General features: G+C 50.9%; 1 protein-coding gene and 1 long non-coding RNA gene across 3 annotated transcripts in view; one reads left to right on the forward strand and one right to left on the reverse strand.

The window, feature by feature from the left end:
• Window positions 1-22188, reverse strand: part of COLQ (collagen like tail subunit of asymmetric acetylcholinesterase) — a 63066-nt gene that overhangs the window by 19306 nt on the left and 21572 nt on the right. The window contains exons 1-10 of one of the 2 annotated variants that reach the window (XM_043474771.1): window positions 21037-21438; window positions 12988-13100; window positions 11808-11909; window positions 8826-8870; window positions 8476-8502; window positions 6743-6814; window positions 4904-4966; window positions 4366-4392; window positions 3705-3749; window positions 2622-2657 (exon numbers count right to left, since the gene is read on the reverse strand). In XM_043474771.1, coding sequence (XP_043330706.1) covers window positions 2622-2657; window positions 3705-3749; window positions 4366-4392; window positions 4904-4966; window positions 6743-6814; window positions 8476-8502; window positions 8826-8870; window positions 11808-11909; window positions 12988-13100; window positions 21037-21211 — 705 coding nt within the window. In that variant the 5' untranslated portion in view covers window positions 21212-21438. Of the gene's footprint in view, window positions 1-2621; window positions 2658-3704; window positions 3750-4365; window positions 4393-4903; window positions 4967-6742; window positions 6815-8475; window positions 8503-8825; window positions 8871-11807; window positions 11910-12987; window positions 13101-21036; window positions 21439-22188 lie in introns of those variants that run through there. The other variant, XM_043474773.1, reaches the window with a different exon arrangement.
• Window positions 593-16939, forward strand: LOC122445506. Its single transcript, XR_006270548.1, has 3 exons — window positions 593-602; window positions 13641-13645; window positions 16797-16939. It is a non-coding gene; the product is annotated as an uncharacterized LOC122445506 (long non-coding RNA).

Genomic DNA, 22188 nt, shown 5'->3' on the forward strand with positions numbered 1-22188 from the left:
ACCACATGGACTGTAGCCCACCAGGCTCCTCTCTACATGGGATTCTCCAGGCAAGAATACTGGAATGGGTAGCCCCTAACCCTAACTCCCACTTCAATACTTTGGCCACCTAATGCAAAGAGCTGACTCATTTGAAAAGACCCTGATGCTGGGAAAGATTGAAGGTGGGAGGAGAAGGGGATGACAGAGGATGAGATGGTTGGATGGCGTCACCAACTCAATGGACATGAGTTTGGATAAACTCTGGGAGTTGGTGATGGACAGGGAGGTTTGGCGTGCTGCAGTCCATGGGGTTGCAGAGTCGGACACAACTGAGAGACTGAACTGAACTGGACTGAGCCATTGCCTTTTCCAGTACACATTCCTACTCTTCAGCAAAAAACTGGTTCCACCTCACTTCCATTTGATTCAGAGAGAAACACTTTGTGGGAGAGATGTTCCAGACATGTGTTCAAATTCCTAATAAAATTATTATAAACTGCATGGAAAGCAACGTAAGCCATGCGTGTGTGCTAAGTCGCATCAGTCATGTCCAGCTCTGTGTGACCCTATGGACTGTAGCCTACCAGGCTCCTCTGTCCATGGTTCTCCAGGCAAGAATAGTGGAGTGGGTAGCTATTCCCTTCTCCCAAACATAAGCCATATTCCCAGTTAAAAAGCAAATGCACCAACTGCAGAATTCGAGAGTTTAAGGTCAGCCTTTTGTAAAACTGGTCTCTGCATCTCAGACCATCCCCTTCTTCCCTGTGTTCTTCTAGGATTCTGGGCTCACCTGTGGCTTCTTTGGCTCATGAACCCAAAGGGCAGCCTTCCTTCCTACCCCCAGGAACCCCTGGACACCCAGAAAGCACCACACAAACTAAGTTTCGCAGCAGGAGCCGTGAGAATTTCTGCCAGGCAGTGGCCAGTGCCTGTGAAGAGCTTCCCTAACCACTTAGACAACGAATAACACCCAGATAACTTCTCCCAGGGACGCTATTGTGTACAACACAATGGAAAATTCCAGGGAACACCAATTCACAGTGAGGATCAAGCATAGAGCTCTGAAATTATCTGCTGGTTCAGCCAGTGTAATGAATTTGTCAAGCTACCAACATCCTGCCTCACCAAGAACTGTCCTTAAACCTACGATTTCTTTCTCATCCGTCATGCTCTTCAGCCTGCTTGGATAGGGTGGATTCTCTGTGACTATGTAGATGTTTGCACAATTTTCCTTGGCTATTTAGAGGAGGCTGAGAGATGCCTTGTTTGTCTGGGAGAAAACAGTAGCATAAACAGCATAATTTTTTGGAAAAGATTGCCTGAAGGAAGTGTGGTCCTTCTCCTCACCAGTTGGAAGCAGCCAGTAATATCTTGATCTGATTTCTCTCTGAAGACCTAATTATGGTCATCACATTACCTCTGTCTTAAACAGGCTGCATGGGAGGGAGGGAGAATTCTCTATGGAAAGTCTAGTGAATGGAACAGAGAGCAGAGAAGCTGTCATATTTAATTTTACAGGAATGTATTGCTCTCGGATACACAGAATGAAAACCTAGACTAAGTATTTTAAAATAAAATTGTTTTTCTCTGTAATGTTCCCTTTCATTTGCTTATATAATTAATCTCTTTTCAACCCAGCACTCTATGTAGGTAGCAGAAACAGAGCTTTTGATAGCTTTGGGCAGTGATAAATGATAATAATTTCAGATGATTGAAATTATTTAAATATAATCTACCAATGGGAGAAAGATAAAACTTTGTACTTTCAAGCATGGAAAATAAAATTTTAAGGTGAACTTGGAAACAATTTAGAATTCTAAGAAAGCATCCCACTTGCCTGTTGGAAGAATATCATGCCCTGAGGCTTAGACAAAAATAGGTTTCTAATCTTAATGCCTTAACAACATAAGGACCCACCATTGCAGTGGTGATTGTCCTAAGTGGTTGTTCAAGCACCCTTTCTCTTTATTGTCTGACGCTCCCCTCACCTTCACGCCTGAGTTCTCTTCCCCAGACCCTAACCTCAAATAAAAGTTAAAAAAAAAAAGTCAGTCAGTTGCCACTTTCACAATTTTTAGTATATCTGACACCACTCTGTTATTCAATGACTACTTTTTATTTAAGTCAATCAAATAAACTCCTTTTTATTAAGCCTTGTCCTGAAATTCTTCTAAGTACTCAAATAAATAATACATTTAACTGTCAAATAAAAACATTTTAGCTGTCACCTGCTAAAATAGCTCTGCATTCCTCTGGTAGTGTCTGTACCCTCCTGAAGGAGTGCTGAGCTGGGTGCCGACAGAACTGGCCTTGAACCCTCTCCAGGGCCCCTGGCCACTGCAGCTCCAATCTGAGTCCCGGGGCACAAAGCTTTCTGCTTTTGAACAGTCTGATAGCCCCCTGACAGACAGGAGACACAGAGAAGGCCTCCCTCTTCTCAAGTGGGGTGTCCCTTCCTCCTCTGAGTCGGAGAGAGGTCTTACCAATACATTTGGCAACTTGCTCCCCTTTCAAACAGGAACCTTCCACAAAGAAATCCACTTATCGTGCTTGATGGATGAAAGGCAGACCTCTTTTTGCTGTGCTTGGAGGATCTAACTTGTTACTGAAGCCTATTTTTACTACTTCTGAGTACTTACTTTCTGCCCCAACATTCCAGGAAATCCTGGGAAACCCTGTGAAGAGAAAAACAAACATAATGACTGCTTCTGAAATAATTCTTGAAAAGGCTGAGGAAGAACTTGGTCAGTCATTTTCAAGATAAAGCCCCGTCAATCAGCCAGCCAACCCATTAGTCATCCAGCAAGTCAGCCATCCAGCTAGTCAGTCATCCAGTCAATCAGTCATTCAGCCAGCCAGCCATTCAATCGATCAGACAGGCATTCATTCATTCAGCCAGTCAGCTAGCCAGTCATGCAGTCTGCCATTCCTTCATTCTTTCATCCAGTCGGCCATTTACTCACTCAGCCAGCCAGCCAGTCAGTCAGCCAGTCAATCAGTCATTCAGTCAGTCAGCAGCCAGTCAGTCAGCCAGCCAGTCAGTCATTCGGTCAGTAAGCAGCCAGGCAGTCAGCCAGTCAGTCAGTCATTCAGTCAGTCAGCAGTCAGTCAGTCAGTCAGCAGCCAGTCAGCCAGTCAATCATTCAGTCAGCAAGCAGCCAGTCAGTCAGCCAGTCAGTCAGTCATTCAGCTAGCCAGCCAGTCAGTCAATCATTCTGTCAGTAAGCAGCCAGCCAGCCATTCAGTCAGTAAGCAGCCAGGCAGTCAGTCAGTCAGTCAGTCAGTCAATCATTCAGTCAGTCAGCAGCCAGGCAGTCAGCCAGCCAGTCATTTAGTCAGTCAGCAGCCAGCCAGCCAGTCAGTCAATCATTCAGTCATTCAGCAGCCAGTCAGTCAGTCATTTAGTCAGTCAGCAGCCAGTTAGTCAGCCAGCCAGTCATTCAGCCAGTCAGCAGCCAGCCAGTCATTCAGCCAGTCAGCAGCCAGGCAGTCAGCCAGCCAGCCAGTCAGTTGGTCAGTCAGTCATTCAGTCAGTCAGCAGCCAGCCAGTCAGCCAGCCTGTCAGTCATTCAGTCAGTCAGCAGCCTGTCAGCCAGCCAGTGAGTCAGTCAGTCATTCAGTCATTCAGCAGCCAGGCAGTCAGTCAGTCAGCCCACAAGATGCAGATTGGTAGGGGATGTCACTTCTGCTGTAGTTTATCATTTCTATGAAATGCCCATTACCTTTTCTCCTTTGGGACCCAAGTCACCCCTTTCACCTCTGGATCCCTAAGAGGAAGCCATAGGAGAGAGTCAATGAGTTAACTCCCAGGAGAAAAACTGGAGCATTTCTAACTGAAAACTCCACAGGTCACCACCCTCACTGCCCTTAGAAGACTGGGTATGCCCAGGGAAGGTCTTCTTTATGAGATACCTCCTATTTGGATCCCCCAAAACTGCTTACATTAATAAAGGACACTCCATAGAAAATTCTGGGTCCTAGATTTTCTCCTATCTTCCAGGAAATTTGTTCTCAGGGTGTGGCTGGATTTTTTACCCCATTTTTGACAGACACCGAGGCTGTGTGGTAGAAGCGGGGCCTAAGTCACACATCTACCATCTTCGCCCAGCTCCCCCTGCCAGGGGTGTTCACGCTGCACCTGGCACAACCTCCAGACCTTACCTGCTCCACGTGAGGGGCTTCCACTTCCACTGGGAGCGCCTCCCTAACCCGCCTGCCCTGGCTCAGGGGCCCTCACTTCTGTCTCGCGGCCCACTGACGAAGGACAGGGTAACATTGAGAGGTGGCGGCTGCAGCCACTGACTAAAGAGACCCCTGGGCCCATGCTCTGTGCATCACGGACCCCAGACTCGGCTTGGGGAGCCATCAGAGACAAGCACAAACCTTTTCCCCTCTGGATCCAGGGTAGCCCTAAAAGAAAGCAGAAGGCACATTGACAGTCAGCCCTGTAGGACCTCCGGGTCTGGAGTAAGAGTGGAAGGAACCCCTGGATGGGGTGGTGGGATGTGTCTCCACACTGGGCTGCACGTTCTAGGGCAGAGGTCAGGGGAGGTTGCAGCAGTGAATATAAAGATGTCCCTGAGGGTTGTGTTTACACCAGGCCTAAAAAGAACATTGCTTTTCTTAACCCCCAGCCTCAAAGGCCCAAACAAAACGTTTCCATCTGCTTTGTTGTCCAGAGGTTTGACCCTCATTGTCCAAGAGAACAGCAGGAATGGCCTCCTTCTGCCCCATGTCCCAGGGCATGCCCCGCCCCCGGAAGGCTAGTAAAGATAAGCACAGCCTGGCACCAGCCTCTCCAACATCTGTGATAATCCCCAGCCCAGGACGGCCGTCACCCAGTCCCCACTTTATAGACACCAGCTGCTCTAGAGCCTTAATCAGAAGACCTGGAACCATATGTCTGGACCAACACACTGACCTTGGAGCCCATTGGTCCTCTTGACCCTGGCAAGCCCATCAGACCCAGGTCACCTTTTTCACCCTGTGGGAATCACAAGAAGGGGGGAAAAAAGGACCTCCAGTGACATTTCCTAGAGAAACTGAACCAGGAGAGGCCTGGGCTAGATCAGGATGGAGCTGGGGATATCGAGGCTGGCCTGTGAATCTCAGGACCCCAAATGCTCCCTTGTTCACTCCCAGGGGCCCAAGACTACAGAATCCAGGCTTCATTCTGGTATTTGTCATGAAACATAGAAGGAAATTGTCCAAGGTAGAGCAGCTCTCCAAACCAAATGCTCACTCATGTGTTATAAATGAACTGACATTTGATACTCTCCCAGAGAGGGTTGGGAAAGGATGGGGAAGAGAGCATGAAGGCATTTGGGTTCTCAAAGGGCAAGGTATCTGTGCTCCAAAAAACTACATCTGCTCTGCTGTTTGCATAGGGAGGGCCTTTCAGATGTTTCCATATACTCTTTCCCTAGGTTTGCAGCCAAGCAGAGTGACCATTAACCTCTGGGTGGAAGCAGGGGACTAGGATTCATGGATGGGATCTGTTACCCCTCAGAATGGTTTACAGTTGGAACTTTTAGTACCTTCTGTGCTAAAAAAACTTTAACCAGCACTAAACAGTAGAAATAGAAGGTGAGCTACAGACTTAATTTTAAATTTTTTTAGAAGCCACCTTAAAAGTAAAACTAAAGGGATGTTTTTAACTTTAAATTTAAACATTAAATTTACTCTAGTTAATTATTAATCACTATTTAATAATCCAATTATTTTAAACATGTCATCAATATAAAAAGTATCCATGAGAGTTTTACATTTGATTTTTCACAATAAGTATTTGAAATCTGTTGTGTATTTAAATTTACATCACACCTCAATTCAGCTGCTAAATTTTCATCCAAAATACTTGATCTGTATTAGATTTCATAAAATTTACAGTTAAAAAAGCAGATTTCAACTCAAGTTGCTCAAAAATACTTAAATGTTTTCAAATAACTGAATTGAGTAAAGATTTTTAAGTTCAGACTTAAATTAATTGAAAAAATTTCAGTTCCTCAGTTGCACTTCGCACATTTCAAGGGCTCAATAGTCACATGTGGCTAGTGGCTGCCATACAGGATGGCTAAGCATTCTATACAGTGGATTTTTAAGGACATATCCTTGGGAATTTTCCTAAAGATGACTGGGAGCAATTTTCTAGTCTCATAATAAATGCAGCCAGTGAGTCAGAGCAGATGGTGACATTCGCCTGCCCACCCCTGACTTTTGCAGGTCAGTTCTAAGTCATGGCCTCTGCACGCTATAGTCTACAACCAAAGTGTGTAAAAAGACATGTGTGTGGGTGTGTCAGCTTCTCCTCACCTGTCTAAGGAAGGGGATTTCCCCAGCATTTAGCGATCCATCTGTGAAAGCAGGGTTTCCGTGGTTCCAGCCTCCGACTCCCTTGCCCTCACCCTCCACCCACTGCCCAGTTAGTATGATGGGCCAACAACCTTCCAGACACAAGCTCCTTTGGGGTCATCTCAAGGAGCCAAAGAATTGGAAGCTAACCCTCAGGACAGAGCAGGACAGGGCCCCTGGAACGAGGCAGCAGGCCCTTGTTTCTCCTCCCACAGGAGCAGCTGTGGGACTGACCACAGTCTTGTGGCCCAAGCAAGGGAGGAAGTGTTTGGGGCCCTCTGGGCAGTCCTTGGGCTCTCTCCTTTTTCCCTATCTTGAGGAGGTTGAGTTTCGCCGACTGTGCCAGGAGACAAGGGAGACGCCACCTCCTCCCCTCGAGTTCTGATGCCCTGGGAGCCGACACACTTACCCTGGGGCCTTCAGGGCCGGGCCAGCCGACAGGCCCAGGCATGCCAGGAACTCCTGGGGGGCCAGGTCTGCCCTTCAAAGACAGAGAACAAAAGTTAGGACTATTGGGCTTATTCCCCTCCCTCTGAAAACAGATTTGTCTCTGTGGCCTGGTAGGGAGTATAGGCCCAAGCCTGGCCCTGGAACCCTCATCCCCACTTCCAAAGACTCATGGCCTGGAAAGCTGGGCCACTCAGATGGGTTGAAGCCCTTGGTATCACATGACGTCGACACATGAGACTATTCCATTCAAGGGATGGAAGGTGGTGGGAAGGAGCTCTAAACTTCTCGGTCCTTTTATTGTTATCACCCACCCACACATCCCCTGCATTCCAATATATTCTCTCCAAGGAGGCAACATAGAAGGGGGAAGGTGAGGTTTGGGGGTCAGCGACAGATGCTGGGCCCTTTCCCTTGAGGTCTATCCCCTGCTCAGCATGCCCACCTCCCAGAGGACACCTTCCTTGCCATAACAACTCACTCCTTCCTGCAACCTGCACGTGTGGATTTGCTGGGGGCGGAAGCTGCCCAGCAATTGACTCACCACCCCTTCCTAAGCCAACAGCCTAGCCCCTTTACATCAAGGTGAGGCAAGACCAATTCTCTGTTGCCATTCCCACTGCAGAGCTCCTCTGTGGCTCAGGCTGAAGCTGGATGTCACCTGATACCACAGCCTTCCACATCCCCAGCTAGGCTAACCGAAATTAGCCAGTGGGTGCAGAGGTCAATACAGACCCCACCTCACTGCCCCCGCACTCTCTTGCCGGGCTTACTCTTCCACAGCTCCTTGGCCTCAGTTGGGTTTGCTTGACACAGAGATAAAGGTGGTCCATGCCATGTGCAAGTGAATTAATGACTAGAGCAGCTCTCTCTCTTATCCCTCACCCGGAGATCACGATGCTGGCAGGCACGCTAGCTCCCACTCCTGCCTGCTTCACCCACGGCAGACATCACTAAGCAATCACAGGCCCCAGAATCCTCCCAGCCCGGCGCTTCAGATAACCACTAGGCCTTGGCTGGAGGTCAACTGTGTCCTAAAGGGGTGGGCCTTTGTCATACAAAGGTCTTTTTGAGGTTCTTATTGATAGTAAAAGTATTTGAATAAAATAACTGGGGAAATAGTAATTTATATTTAGAACCATGGGCATCTTTTCTTGGTCTTGAACCTTCTTCTGTATCACCAAGACCGACAATTTCAGTGCCAGCATCCCCTGACCACAGTGGGCAATGGTTGACTGACTCCTTCCTGATGCTAATGAGAGTCTTAATAACGCATGTTTGGTTTATTCAGAGTCCCTGCGACCTGAGGTAACTCCCATTTATTTCAGCTGGGCCCTGAGGCAAAGCCATTCATTCTTGTCTGACACTTAATTCCAGTTTAATCAAATCGACAGTGAGAGTCATTTGGTGCCGCCGGCTGGGGCCTTGGAGGGTTTCTCTGATGGACGGCAGGATGAGGCTGGGGGGGACCCTGGCCAGGCTTGGCAGCTTCCGAAGTCCGAATGCCACCAGGGGCAGGCTGTAGACTCTGACTGAGAAGCAGGCAGAGAGAGGCGGTCACTTCCATCCTCATCAGGATGACGCCTGGGCATTGGGGCTGCGGAGTGTGCAGCTGGTCCCCACCCCGAGGGCACACAGTCTCACTTGCCCAGCACAGCTGCCCGTGTAATTCTGACAGGGTAACGTGGACCGTACCTTCCTTCCTGGTCGACCAAGCTCCCCCTGTGGATGGAGAAGACAGGTAAGCAGAAACTGCTTTGGAGGAAAAGTTCTGGAATCTGAGGGCTTGGCAGGTCTGATGAGCCGGCGTGCCCACGTGGCAAGGTGCCCTGGAGGCTCACAGCGTCCCCGCCACATCACGGGGCCCCGCTGAGATGGACGGATGGGGTCCCACTCCCACAGTCACCATGGAGCCCATCGTCACCCTCTAAGGCAGGATGAGCGCATGCTTTGAAATCTCAACCAGAAAACCCTCAGGGGCATCCCTAGAAACCAGGCTGGTGTTACCCAGGGGAGGTGGGGGTGAAGACAGAGGTGCTTCATACCTTCTCTCCCTTTGGTCCAGTCTTGCCAGGAAGCCCGGGCGGGCCCTACGCGATCAAGATAAAAAGAGAACAAAGCCCGCATCAGCTAGAGGCAGGACGGGTGAGAGGGCGCCCTGGGTGCCCTGGCCCCTCAGTAGGCAATTCTCGCTGAAGACTCAGGGGTCCCAGCATGGCCAGGCCCATCCTCCTCCCTGGGACCCTCTTCTTGCTTTCTCTGGGCTGTTTTCAGCATCACTGTTACTGCGGTGCTCACACACCTGCTCTCTGTGATTTTCCTTTTCTCCCTGGAATTCTCCGATAGGCTGAACCTCCTGAGTGCCTGGTGAGAGCAACTCAAGGGACTTAAGAAGGGCTATCTGGTGAAACAAGATGCTTCACCACCTCTCACCTCTTTTCCGCTGCTCTTACCAAGTTCCCCTGGGGCCCTGACCAGACAGAAGTGAGGCTTTGCTCTCAGGAGTAGCTGACACAGAAATTCCCGCGGTGGACCTCTGGGTACCAGGAAGAGCAAAGAGCCTTCTGTTTCAAGATGCTAACAGGGTGGGCAGGTGAAGAGTGAATTTTTGTCCCACTGCTCAGCCAGGGGGTGGGGCCGAGTCCAGCTCAGGGACCCCCCGCGCCTGTCGCACTGGAGCTTGGCACACACTGCAGGATGCAGCTGCCCCCGGTGCACGTGCTTATGAAACCCTCAGTTGGCAGCTGTCTGCCAAGCTCCCCAGGACGGCAGAGAGGAAATCCACCAAAACCCCTGGGCCGCCTCTTCATCCCCAAGATCTGCAGGTGAGCACGCCTTACGTGAAGCCTGCCTGAAATAGGATTTCTGTGAAGCTTGTTCAAACGACCCACTCCAGCCAAGGGATTCCAATCCTCTCTGCACATCAGATGCCCTTGGGGGACCTTTTAAAATTCCCCAGGGACACAGGCATCCCAGGGGATTCTAATGGGCAGAAAAGTTGGGGAACCACCGTTTTTTGGTTTATTCTCCTTCTGTTTGGGGGAGGGGGCGGAAAGGGAGAGTTTCAGTTCCATTCTTTCTTCTTTTCCAAGCCTCAGTGATTTTCGTTTTCTTCAAATAGGCTAGAACTATTTATCAGGCCATGATGCTGTCCCTAGCTCAGGGCTTCCCAAACTTTGACATGAGGGTGATTCCCTCTGGGGAGTCTTGCTAAGATGCAGGTTCTGATGAGAGGGGGTGGAGTGGGGGGAGGGGAGGCTGAGATTCTGTGCTTCCAGCAAGTTCCCAGTGCTGGCAGTTGTGGTTCCGAGGCTCCCCCTCTGTGTGGGTACAGGGTCACCCTGTGTTCCTGAAGTGCAGAGGTGGCTGTGGGATCCCTGGAGCCAGCCACACAGCCTCCTCGGGACCCACATGGGCTTGCACCAGGTCAGAGAGGTTCCTGTGGAGCTGGAGACGTGGCCTCCAGGCAGCCGGGACCCCCTTCCCTTCCCGTGGGGTGTCTGCAGGTGCAGACCACGGGAGCTGACAAGGTGGAAAACCCCCTGGGAGCTGAGCCTCGGGCACCCACCGTGCGTCTCTGCAGACTTCCCAGAGCCTCTGTGGCAGTTCTGGCCAACTGTGGGTCCCAAGTCCTGCTTTTTTCACTGCATTCAATAAACATTTACGGGGAAGCTCTACTTCCCAGCCAAGGGATTCCAAGCCTCTCTGCACATCACAAGCTCTTGAGGACCTTTTAAAATTCCCCAGGAACACAGGACAGGACTACACCCCAGGTACTGGTGTGGGTGGGCACAAAGCAAGGTGGACAGTCCCTGCTCGCAAGAGCTGGTCTGCAAGGAGCCAGACAGGAAACACTTTGGCTTTGCCTCTAATACAGCAATTCTGTCATAACTCAACTCTGCCCTTCAGTGCAAGAAGTCACCAGAGAACAACAAACTTTAATTACAAAAAACGCTGGACTGGACCCTTGGCCATAATTTGCCAACCTCAGGCATAGAGCTTGTATTTTATGGAGGTGGGCAGACCCACGAGTCTGGGAACAAGAATAAAACTATAACGACATGATAAAACTATGCAGAGAAGGAAAATTGGTCCCTGGGTGGAGAGTGATGGGATGATTACTGCAGAAGGAGGGTGGAGGGGGCATGTCTGAGGAGGTGGGGCACCTGGGTTCTGAGGGACAGAGGAGCTGGCCATGGGGACAGTCAGAAGGAAGGGCATTGCAGACAGCCAGAGCCGCAAGCAAGGCCCTAAGGCCGCCACAGACTTCGGGTGGTTGAGGACCCAAGACACACTGCGGCTGCACTGGGCGGGCCGTGACGTCATGGGAGACAATTTGCAGGAGATACAGGTCCCCACGCGGGGCTCTGCTCCCAGGGTGAGGAATGTGTCTTAGTCTTCCTGTGACGGGAAGCCACAGGAGAGGTGACAGACTTCCAGACCCCAGGTCCTCCTCGATGGACCCCCTCTCCCAGGCCGGCCAGAGGGCCCAGGAGTCTGTGAGACAGTCTCTGGAGGGGACCTTTTGTCTCCCTAAAAAATCCTTCCACCAGCATTCGGCCTGCTCCTCACTCTAACCTGAGCTCTGGTGGGGAGGGGAGGGCTGGTTGGGGCCCGAGTCTGGGGCCAAAATGAGTTTCTCTGCCCTGCACACAGGCCCCTCTGGGTGGGGTTAACAGCCACATTGCCCCTGAGTGTTTTTCTGATGACCGCTATAACAATAACCACCCCCATCTAGGCAGTAGCTTGCCTGGCCACCTCCCACATCTAGTACTGCAGGGGAAGTTATATCCCCATTGTGCAGATGGGCACATTGAGGCTGGGAGGCAGAATCGGCCAGAGAAGAACCACGTGGTTCCTCCAGGGCAGGAAAACAACCCCAAGGCACCTGAAGGGGGGCAGCTCTTCCCAGGGTGTGGTAGGCGGGGGAGGGTCCCTGCCCTGAGCAGAGGACCTCAGGGGAAGGGCCTGGGGGTGCACTGACCTGCGGGCCCGGACCTCAGGGGAAGGGCCCAGGGTGTACTGACCTGGGGGCCCGGAGGCCCAGATGAGCTGAGCGACCCCTGCACACACGGGGACCGTGCCGTCTCCAGTTCCAGGACGAGATTCTTCACGTCCGGGGAGAGAAGCTTCAAGACAAAGTGACACAGGTTATAGGTCTGACCAGGGGTGCAGAAGAAGAGTCAGCCCCCGGGCACAGACCTGTCCCACAGCCCAGGCCCCAAGGCCGGCCGTTCCCTGACTCCCCAGTGGGCGTCTCAGGAAGGCGACCTCTGACTCCCAGTCCCCTTCCTCCCATCTGCTGAGACAACCCGGCTTAAATGGATTACAGAGAAAAAGCAACCACTCTGGATGGAGTTAGGAACTCACTCGGGAGCCTTCACCCAGCATCCAGGACAGCACCATCCAATAGGAATAAAATGAGTCACTAATGCGAGACCCCCGTGCCATCTTAAATGTTCTCATAACCACATAAAAAAGGTAAAAGGGGACACGTGAAATTAATTCTGGTGAGTATTTTATCTTACCCAATATATCTGAAATATTATTTCAATGCAAGAAAAAAAATTACTGAGATATTTTTGCATCATTATAAAAAGCATTCCGTGTGTATTTTATACTCCGCACATCTCAGTTGGAACTGGCCAGATAGGGCCAGAGGCTAGTGTATTGGACAGTACGGGTCTAAGAGGTTCTGGGAAAATCTGAGCGTCTAGAGCCCCTGGAATGCCTTCCAGCTCAGCTTCCCCCATCCTGCTCTTCCCCTCCCTTTCCCTCCCTTTCCTCAGTTCCGTTCTCCCTCACAGGACTGTTTCCTGTGTCACTTCATGGATAACCGAGTAAGAAGGAAATTTCACACGCGCTTAGGGAGAAGAAAAAACAAGAGGGGGAAACTCCACGTCTGAGCCGCTGACAGGAGCCCAGAAAGCTATCAGTTCACCTCAGTGTCTCTGAGCCGACAGGACACTTGCCCCGCCGTCTACCTGCCAAGACAGACACGTTGTCTGCTGGCCAGCTGAACGGCCCAGCCCCGTTCCCGGTGAGGAAGCATCTCCCTCCCTCCATCCCGCCTGAGGTGCACCGGGCACCAGCGGGGTGCAGAGAACCGGCCCCTGAGGACAGTACCGGGAGGAGCCCCCGCTGGGCGGAGGGGGCGTGGCTGGGCGGAGGGGCGCCCCGGGACCCCCGACAGTCAGCGGTACTCACCGGGCCCCGGCCCCCTCGGAAGAAGGGCGGCGGGAACAGCGGGGGCGGCGGGGGCGTCAGCAGGCAGCATGCTCGGGGGCCGCCGCGCCTCTTCTGATCCAGGCCGGGCAGGGCTGCTCGGAGAAACCCCCTGCTCGTTAGTGTGGGGCCTGCGTCAGGGCCTCGGGGTGCCCACTGTGCCCGGGAAGGGCGGAGACCGTGTGCCACCCCCGACGGCCGGCCGCCTCTCACGTCCAGCCCGCTGGGCCCTCCCCGCCTCGCCCTGACCGCGCCCTTCCCGCCTCGCTGGGTGCGCACTGCGGCCGCTGGGACCACCGGTAGGTCAGGCTCCTTCTCCAGACGCTGACGGTCACTTTGTAGACGGGACAGACAGCATACGGTTCAAATAGACCCGCCAGGTGCCCCTTCTCTCAGCTGGGGAGAAGGCAGGGTCTGCTCACACCCTTGACACCGTGTCTGGAAGGAACCGTTCCCTGGGGGAGGCAGTGCCCCGGGCCAAGATTTCAAGCATCCATTTGACTCCAGACTCTACACAGACATTCGGGCCACCCGTGCTTACAAGAGAGCTATAGGCTAATGTCTTCAGACACAGGAGTGAGATGACAAGGGAGCCCTGGATCCTTGCAGCTTCACAGGCAGGTGTTCAACGTGAGCACACGTTCAGTGCTGAGCTGGTCCTGGCAGAAAGGACACAGATCCCCAGGGATTCCTGCAGCACCCTGGGTAGAGATCCCGAACTCCCCAGCCTCCAGGAGCCCCTTCAGCTCCTGTCCAGTCTCTGCCCTGCTCCCTGCCCACTGCCCTGGCTCCCAGCCTGGGGGAGTCCTTGTGGCTGCATTTGAGCTTCGTATGAACATCATCCTTCTTTGGCTCGACATCGTGTCTGTGACGGGCATCCTGATCCCTGCTTGTCATCACGCTGCTGAACAGAGTCCCGCTGTGGGACATGACCACAACCCTCTTATCCATCCTGCTGCCTCTGAACACTGGGTCGACACGGCTACATGCCCGCCAGACCGGCTAAACTGAGAATGCCAGAACGCAACATTTGTCGGCAAGGGTGTGGGACAACCAGAATTTTCACTCATTGGCCGGCGGGATAGAAAATGGGCTCAACCTCTTTGGAAAACTGGCTGAATCGTCTCCTAAAGCTGAATGTGGCCACCTCCGATGGCTCGGCAACTCTCACGCCAAGGTGTTCACCAACGGAAAAGTGGACGCGCGTTCACCCAAACACACGTACTTCTCGAACATTGCCCAGAGCTGTTGATTTTCCAGCTCCCCGTCCTGGTCTCGTGATGGTGCCTCCTGGTCCACCCCTCCTCCGAATCTCTGACCGGTGGGTTGCCCTTCACACCCCTCTATGCCCTGAAACCAGTTTTCAGACTTGTCTCCCGGAGACAGTGCTTGTCTTTTCCTTCCACCCTGTGATCCAAGGCCTGACTCGACATCAGGCAGCCAGCGGGTGCGTCCCAGAAGGCACGCAGTGTGGGGCTGCCGGTGTCAACTCCAGCACCCCAGGAATCACTGCACATACCTACACCCTTGCACCCAGCGGAGGAGCATCCCGCTCTCTGGACCACTGGTCCTCAGCCCCCTCAGATGCAAGGCCCCATTGGTAAGAAGTATCTTTAAAGACCCCTTTGTTATCCCAAAATAGAATCCAAAAATAAGACAACATACCTATACCACTTAAAAATCAATGTAATGTTCTGAATGTAATATAAAAGAGAGCTTTCAGAAAAGTGATTTATGATATAAAAATGCATGTTTTGATATGCATATTTTGTTGAGCACTAGAATGTCAGAAAACTTGATGACATAGTTAGATGCTTGTGCCTGCGTGTGAAACCATACTGAATGCATAGTCTACTAACATAACGTGCGGCATCTACAGCGCAAATGCTTCAAGTGAGGTGCCCACTGTGAGATGTGATTTTCTCAAATGAGGAAAAATACTGCATAAAATCCCAACCAAACAAAGCATAGTCACTACTCAGCAGTTGTTATATGAGAAAACTCAGTTTCATATATAGCAGTTCAACAAATATTGATATGAAAGAGAATTAGCTCCTAGGATGAGATAATTATAAAATGTATGCATCTTCCATGTGACATTTCAGAGTCATGTGCGACATGGGACATGCATATGATGCTGTCCCACTGCAGGAAACCTCTCGGCTCAGCTGTTGTGACAACTGAAAATGAAAATTTCTAACAAGGCCCCATGGAACACTCTCTGAAATAAATTGTACCAATGTTTTCTTTGGTCAGTCTCCCAAGGCAATAGAAATAAAAGCAAAAATAAACAAATGAGATTTAACCAAACTAATAAGCTTTGACACAGCAAAGGAAACCATAAACAAAACAAAGACAACCTGCAGAATGGGAGGAAATATTTGCAAATGATGCAGCCAACAAGAGATTAATGTCCAAAATATACCAAGAGCTCATACAGCTCAATAACAAAGAACCCAATCAAAAAATGGACAGAAGACTTAAACAGACATTTCTCCAAAAACATCCAGATGGCCAATCAGTTCAGTTCAGTCGCTCAGTCGTGTCCGACTCGTTGCGACCCCATGAACCACAGCACACCAAGCCTCCCTGTCCATCACCAACTCCCGGAGTTTATCCAAACTCATGTCCATTGAGTCAGTGATGCCATCCAACCATCTCATCCTCTCTTGTCCCCTTCTCCTCCTGCCCTCAATCTTTCCCAGCATCAGGGTCTTTTCCAATGAGTCAGCTCTTCGCATCAGATGGCCAAAGTATTGGAATTTCAGCTTCAGTCTTTCCAATGAACACCCAGGACTGATTTCCTTTAGGATGGACTGGTTGGATCTCCTTGCAGTCCAAGGGACTCTCAAGAGTCTTCTCCAACATCACAGTTCAAAAGCATCAATTCTTTGGTGCTCAGCTTTCTTTATAGTCCAACTCTCACATCCAAACATGACCACTGGAAAAACCATAACCTTGACTAGACAGATCTTTGTTGACAAAGTAATGTCTCCGCTTTTTAATATTCTGTCTAGGTTGGTCATAACTTTCTTTCCAAGGAGTAAACATCTTTTAATTTCATGGCTGCAATCACCATCTGCAGTGATTTTGGAGCCCAGAAAAATAAAGTCAGCCACTGTTTCCACTCTGTCCCCATCTATTTGCCATGAAGTAATGGGATCAGATGCCATGATCTTAGTTTTCTGAATGTTGAACTTTAAGCCAACTTTTTTACTCTCCTCTTTCACTTTCATCAAGAGGCTCTTTAGTTCTTCACTTTCTGCCATAAGGAATATTGGAATATAATGGAATATATATATATATTCCAGTAATATAATGGAATATTACTCAGCCCTAAAAGAGAATGAAATAATGCCATTTGCAGCAACACAAATGGACCTAGAGAGTGTCATATTAAGTGGATTAAATCAGAGAAAGACAAATATCATATAATATTACTTATGAAGTGAAAGTCACTTGGTTGTGTCAGACTCTTTGTGACCCCATGGACTATAGAGTCCATGGAATTCTTCAGGCCAGAATACTGGAGTGGGTAGCCTTTCTCTTCTCCAGGGATCTTCCCAACACAGGGATCAAACCCGGGTCTCCCACATTGCAGGCAGGTTCTTTACCAGCTTAGCCACAAGGGAAGCCCAATATTACTTATAATATTGTATAGTATTATATGTGGAATCTAAAAAATGAAACAAATGAACTTATTTATTAATACAAAACAGACTCACAGAGAAAACAAGTTTATGGTTACCAAACAGGAAAGGGAGAGGGATAAATTAGGAGTCTAGAATTAGAAAAACTGTACAGAAATGTCTTGATGACCCAGATAACCACGATGGTGTGGTCACTCACCTAGAGTCAGACATCTTGGAGTGTGAAGTCAAGTGGGCCTTAGGAAGCATCACTATGAACAAAGCTAGTGGAGGTGATGGAATTCCAGTTGAACTATTTCAAATCCTAAAAGATCATGCTGTGAAAGTGCTGCACTCAATATGCCAGCAAATCTGGAAAACTCAGCAGTGGCCACAGGACTGGAAAAGGCCAATTTTCATTCCAATACCAAAGAAGGGCAATGTCAAAGAATGTACGAACTACCACACAATTGCACTCATTTTACATGCTAGCAAGGCAATGCTCAAAATCCTTCAAGCTAGGCTTCAACGGCACGTGAACTAGGAACTTCCAGATGTACAAGATGGATTTAGAAAAGGCAGAGGAACTAGAGATCAAATTGCCAATATCTATTGGATCATAGAAAAAGCAAGAGAATTCCAGAAAAGCATCTATTTCTGCTTTATTGACTATGCTAAAGCCTTTGACTGTGTGACTCACAATAAACTGTGGAGAATTCTTCAAGAGATGGGAATATCAGACCACCTTACCCACCTTCTGAGAAACCTGTATGCAGGTCAAGAAGCAACAGTTAGAACCAGACATGGAACAATGGACTAGTTCAAAACTGGGAAAGGAGTACATCAAGGTTGTATATTGTCACCCTGATTATTTAACTTATATGCATAGTACATCATGTGACATGCCAGGCTGGATGAAGCACAAGCTCGAATCAAGATTTATGGGAGAACTATCAATAACCTCAGATATGCAGATGATATCATGCTTATGGCAGAAAGTGAAGAGGATATAAAGAGCCTCTTGATGAACGTGAAAGGAGAGTGAAAAAGCTGGCTTAAAACTCAACATTTAAAAAGTCAAGATAGGGGGCACATAGCTTTGGAGGGAGGAGCCCATTGTGTCCCCTTTTGCCTGGCAAACAATAAAACTGTTCTTTTCTATTTCACCTAAAAAAATAATAATAATAAATAAATAAAATAAAAAGTCAAGATAATGGCGTCCGGTCCCATCACTTCATGGCAAATAGATGGGTAAAAAACGGAAACAGTGGCAGGCTTTATTTTCTTGGGCTCCAAAATCGCTACAGTGACCGTAGCCATGAAATTAAAAGATGCTTGGTCCTTGGAAGAAAAGCTATGACAAACCTAGACAGCATATTACAAAGCAGAGACATTACTTTGCTGGCAAAGGTCCGTCTAGTCAAAGCTCTGGTTTTTCCAGTAGTCATGTATGGATGTGAGAGTTGGACTACAAAGACAGCTGAGTGCTAAAGAATTGATGCTTTTGAACTGTGGTGCTAGAGAAGACTCTTGAGAGTCCCTTGGACTGCAAGGAGATCCAACCAGTCCATCCTAAAGGAAATGAGTCCAAATTCATTGGAAGGACTGAGGCTGAAGCTGAAACTCCAATACTTTGGCCATCTGATGTGAAGAGCTGACTCATTGGAAAAGACCCCAATGCTGGAAAAGATTGAAGGCAGGAGAAGAAGGGGACGACAGAGGATGAGATGGTTGGCTGGCATCATGGACTTGGCGGACGTGAGTTTGAGCAGGCTCCAGGAGATGTTGAAGGGCAGGAAAGCCGGATGTGCTACTATCCATGAGGTTGCAAAGAGCAACTGAATAAGAACAATCCTCAGAGCAACCCTGAGAGTTAAGTACTATTATTACTATGATCCCATTTTACAGGCCCATTAGCTGAGGCAAAGAGGTGAAGCAATTGCCCAAGGTCATACAACTCGTAAGTGACAGAGACAGGATTTGAACTCTGGTTCAAAGAGTCCTTCCTGCTGCTCTGGACTGACTGTGGAAATAAAGGTCAGGAGCTAAGAAGGCCAGAGGCTCCTGGAACAACCAGCTGATATATTAGAGAAAGTGTCAGTGCCTCCAAGGCACACCTGGTGCTGAACACAGCAGGCTCCACTACCTCATCGCGAGGAGTGAGGACATGCACCAGGGTACCCACGGGCATCTCGCAAGAGGGGGCGAGGAAGGCTTTATTCTAGGAGTGCGGCTCTGCTACATGATGCTGGAGGGCTGCCTGTGCGGACACCCAGTCTGACCTGGCTCTGGACTGGCCACTGCAGCCTCTCCTTTGCCACCACCCGGTCTCAGTGGACAGCCAGGGCTGAGCTGTGGTTGTCCGCGTGGCCTCTCCCAGCCAGGGGCAGCTGGGGGCAGCTCATGACGGTGCGCTGCTCATCACTCCAGTTTCCAGACCATCCAGGGCCCCGGAGCCTCTGCAGCCCACACCCTGTGTGGCCCCCACCGGTGGAAGACCCTGGCTCCGTCAGAGCCCTACCCCAGGCCGCCCCCTGGACGCTGGCGCTGCCCTAGCAAGCACACTGCAGCCACTGCTCCTCCTGTTAAGGCTTCCGCAGGGGCTGCCCCCCAGCCCTACCCCTAGACCCCCTTCATTTTCAGCAGGTGACGATCATCTATTTCTGCCTGCACCCCCGCCCAGCTCCCTAGAGAGGTTTGTTTTTAGCATCATCTAGTTTATTTCCAGCTCATTCCAGCTCAGAATATTTCCATCAGGTGGACGTGTTTGGGAACAGTTTCCCGCTCCCCCCACCCCCCGCCCTTCCCTCCCGGTCACTAAGACAGGACTTCACACGTCTATTTTGGGGTCATCTGAGTGGCCCGTTGGTCTCTCCGGACTAGGCTGCCTCCATGGAATCGTGTCTGAGCTCAGGTCCCGCCTGGAAAGCCCCAGAGGCACTGTTGTAATGGAAAACATCATGTGTGTGTGTGTGCGTGCGCGCGCGCATGTGTGTGTGTGTGTGTCTGTGTGTGTGTGTGCACATGGGGCCTGCAGAAACCTGGGTGCTCCACAAGGCTTAGCCCTGTGTGTGTGTGTGCGCGCACATGGGGTCTGCAGAAACCGGGGTGCTCCACAAGGCTTAGCCCCGGGAAATGCCAACCTCCCGGGAATCTCGGGACTGCCTGCCCTGATGCACAGACATGGGAGTTCCACTGTGCGTGGCTCAGCTGTGCCACATCCTGGGTGGGGACAATCCTGGGTGTGACGCAGGCTTTTGCAGATGGGTGGGGTTTTTCCCTTTTGCTGTTGTTGATGCTCTCTTTGCCCTTTGAACAAAATACCTCCTTGAGTCTTGGAAAGTGATTTACTCAGACTTATGCTTGGAAACACAGGGACTTGGATCATAGTGTGAATCCAGGCACAAGGGGCCATGGGGCCCAGCGCGACTCCCCACTGCCGTCTGAGACTCAGTTTCCCCAACTGCACCATGTGGGATTTGGCCCCAACCCCCTCCAGAGTCCTTTTTCACCCACGGTGAGCCCCAGCATCACCACCATCTGGGCCATCTGGGTCTCACTCACTAGGCCAGCCCATGCGCAGCGCACTAGAGACGGCTTCCTCTGTTTCTGCCTCCTTGTTTTGCATCAAGCAGCACGGGAAAGAAGTGGCCCAAACTTTCTACCTTTGCAGGTTGGGGAAATTGCAGGTGCAGCCACACGCTAACTGCAGCTGCTGGCGCTCAGCCTGCTCCTCCCGCCCCCTCTGCGGCTCCCGTGCCTGGGGGAACATGCACTCGCCAGAGCTGAGGGGCGGAGAGGGGGAGGCACATGTTCACAGCATCCCTAGGGCTTCTGCCTGTGAGTCAGACAGCTCAGCAACAGCCACACTCTCAGCCTGCCTGCCTGCCGTCTGCCTGCTTTCCCCTGATGCACGGATTCCAGACCAGACTGCACCCCACAGTTTGGCTTCAACCCCACTCATGCCACATGCACCTTGAGACACGAATTCTGACCCTAGGTCTTAAAGGCGTTTGCACTTCTCTGAAAGACCACGTTAGAGTCGTGGGACGGCAGTGAGCCGCAGGACACGGCCTGGAGACGTCTGGATGGAGAACGTCCCGGCCACCCATGCCGGGGTGGCCCCGGACCACAGAGCACCGTGCTGCTTCAGAGCCAAGGGGGCAGCTGCCAGCCTGCCACCCAGGGTCACCGGAGGGGCACACACAAGCGTGGGAGCCAAGATCCCACGTACTCCAACATCAAACCCCTTTGCACGGCAATTCCAACACCGGCGGGGGACTTGGACATTTAAAGGCTGCTGGAAGTTCCCCAAAACAACTTGGCTTTCCAAGAGTCTTTTCTTTTCCCAAAGCAACATGCAATACACACACATACACACGCACACACACACACAACTCACCCAAACAGCAAGCCGAGTAACAGAGCAATCCTGAAACGGTGAGCAGATGAGCGAGGCTGAGGGGTGGGCTGGTCATCGCGGGCAGGGCCCAGGTGCACTGGCAGGGGGCACCCTCTGGAGGCTGGCTGAGAGCCGTCACGCCCCCAGCGCTGCCAGCACCTGGCCTGCTGGGCATCTGGGGTGGGAGCTGGCCAACCCCGGCTTCTGCCCCAGAGGCCAGGGGTCCGGAGGCCAGTCCTGAGCTCCTGGGAACAGGAAGGGGGAGGCAGGGTTCTCACCACTCAGGAGGATGCACTGGGCAGTGGGTGGGGGGGTGGCTTGGGAGAGGAAGAGCGTCCTGGGGAGCACCCAGGGGAGGAGGTGGGGTTGGGAGCCTCAGATACTGATGCCCCTGCAGCAGAGAGGAAGCAGAGGTCAGCCGTCGAATAGGCTGCTTTTGATTCTGGCAAGCCTCACAGGGCCAGCCTGTCACCGCGAGGGGATGGGGTGGGGCAGTCTGCCCGCCTCCACTCCAGGGAAGGAAGGTCTTTGGTCTTTGTTGCTTCACCATGTCTGTGCCAAAGTGCTGGCAACAGAGCTAATCTTAATTTAAAAATATGGTATGTATTTTCAAAGAGCCAACAGAGCAAACTCTTTTTTAGATTAAGCTTTCCTGTAAAATGATTAAGTGATATATACCAGATACGTGTGGAAATCTGACACTTGATAAGCACCCAGTGCACAAACACGTGCATACACACACACGCACACACAATATTCTAGGTCATAGAAGCAGTAAGCATGGTTGTTGAAATCAGCTTAGTGAAGACCATGAGCTACAGCAGGAGTCGGCAAAGTTTATCTGGAAAGGGCCAGAGAGGAAGCATTTTAGGCTTCATGGGCAGCCTCCACTGCCCTGCACCCCCACCATCGTGTGTGGAAACAGCACAGACAACATGGGCAGCGGGCATGTGGCCTCGCTGCAGTGAAACATCATTTACAAAAATAGGAGGCAAGCTGGACTTGGCTCCCAGGCTGTAGTTTGCCGACCACTGAGCTACACCCGTCAAAACGTTCGTCCGTTCATTCATCGACTGTTTCATTCATTCGGGAACACACAGAGGGTGAGTGCCAAATGCCTGCCAGACACACTGACTGGACACAGTCCCTGCC

This window comes from Cervus canadensis, chromosome 7 (genome assembly GCF_019320065.1).
Source record: "Cervus canadensis isolate Bull #8, Minnesota chromosome 7, ASM1932006v1, whole genome shotgun sequence".
Lineage (NCBI taxonomy): Eukaryota > Metazoa > Chordata > Mammalia > Artiodactyla > Cervidae > Cervus > Cervus canadensis.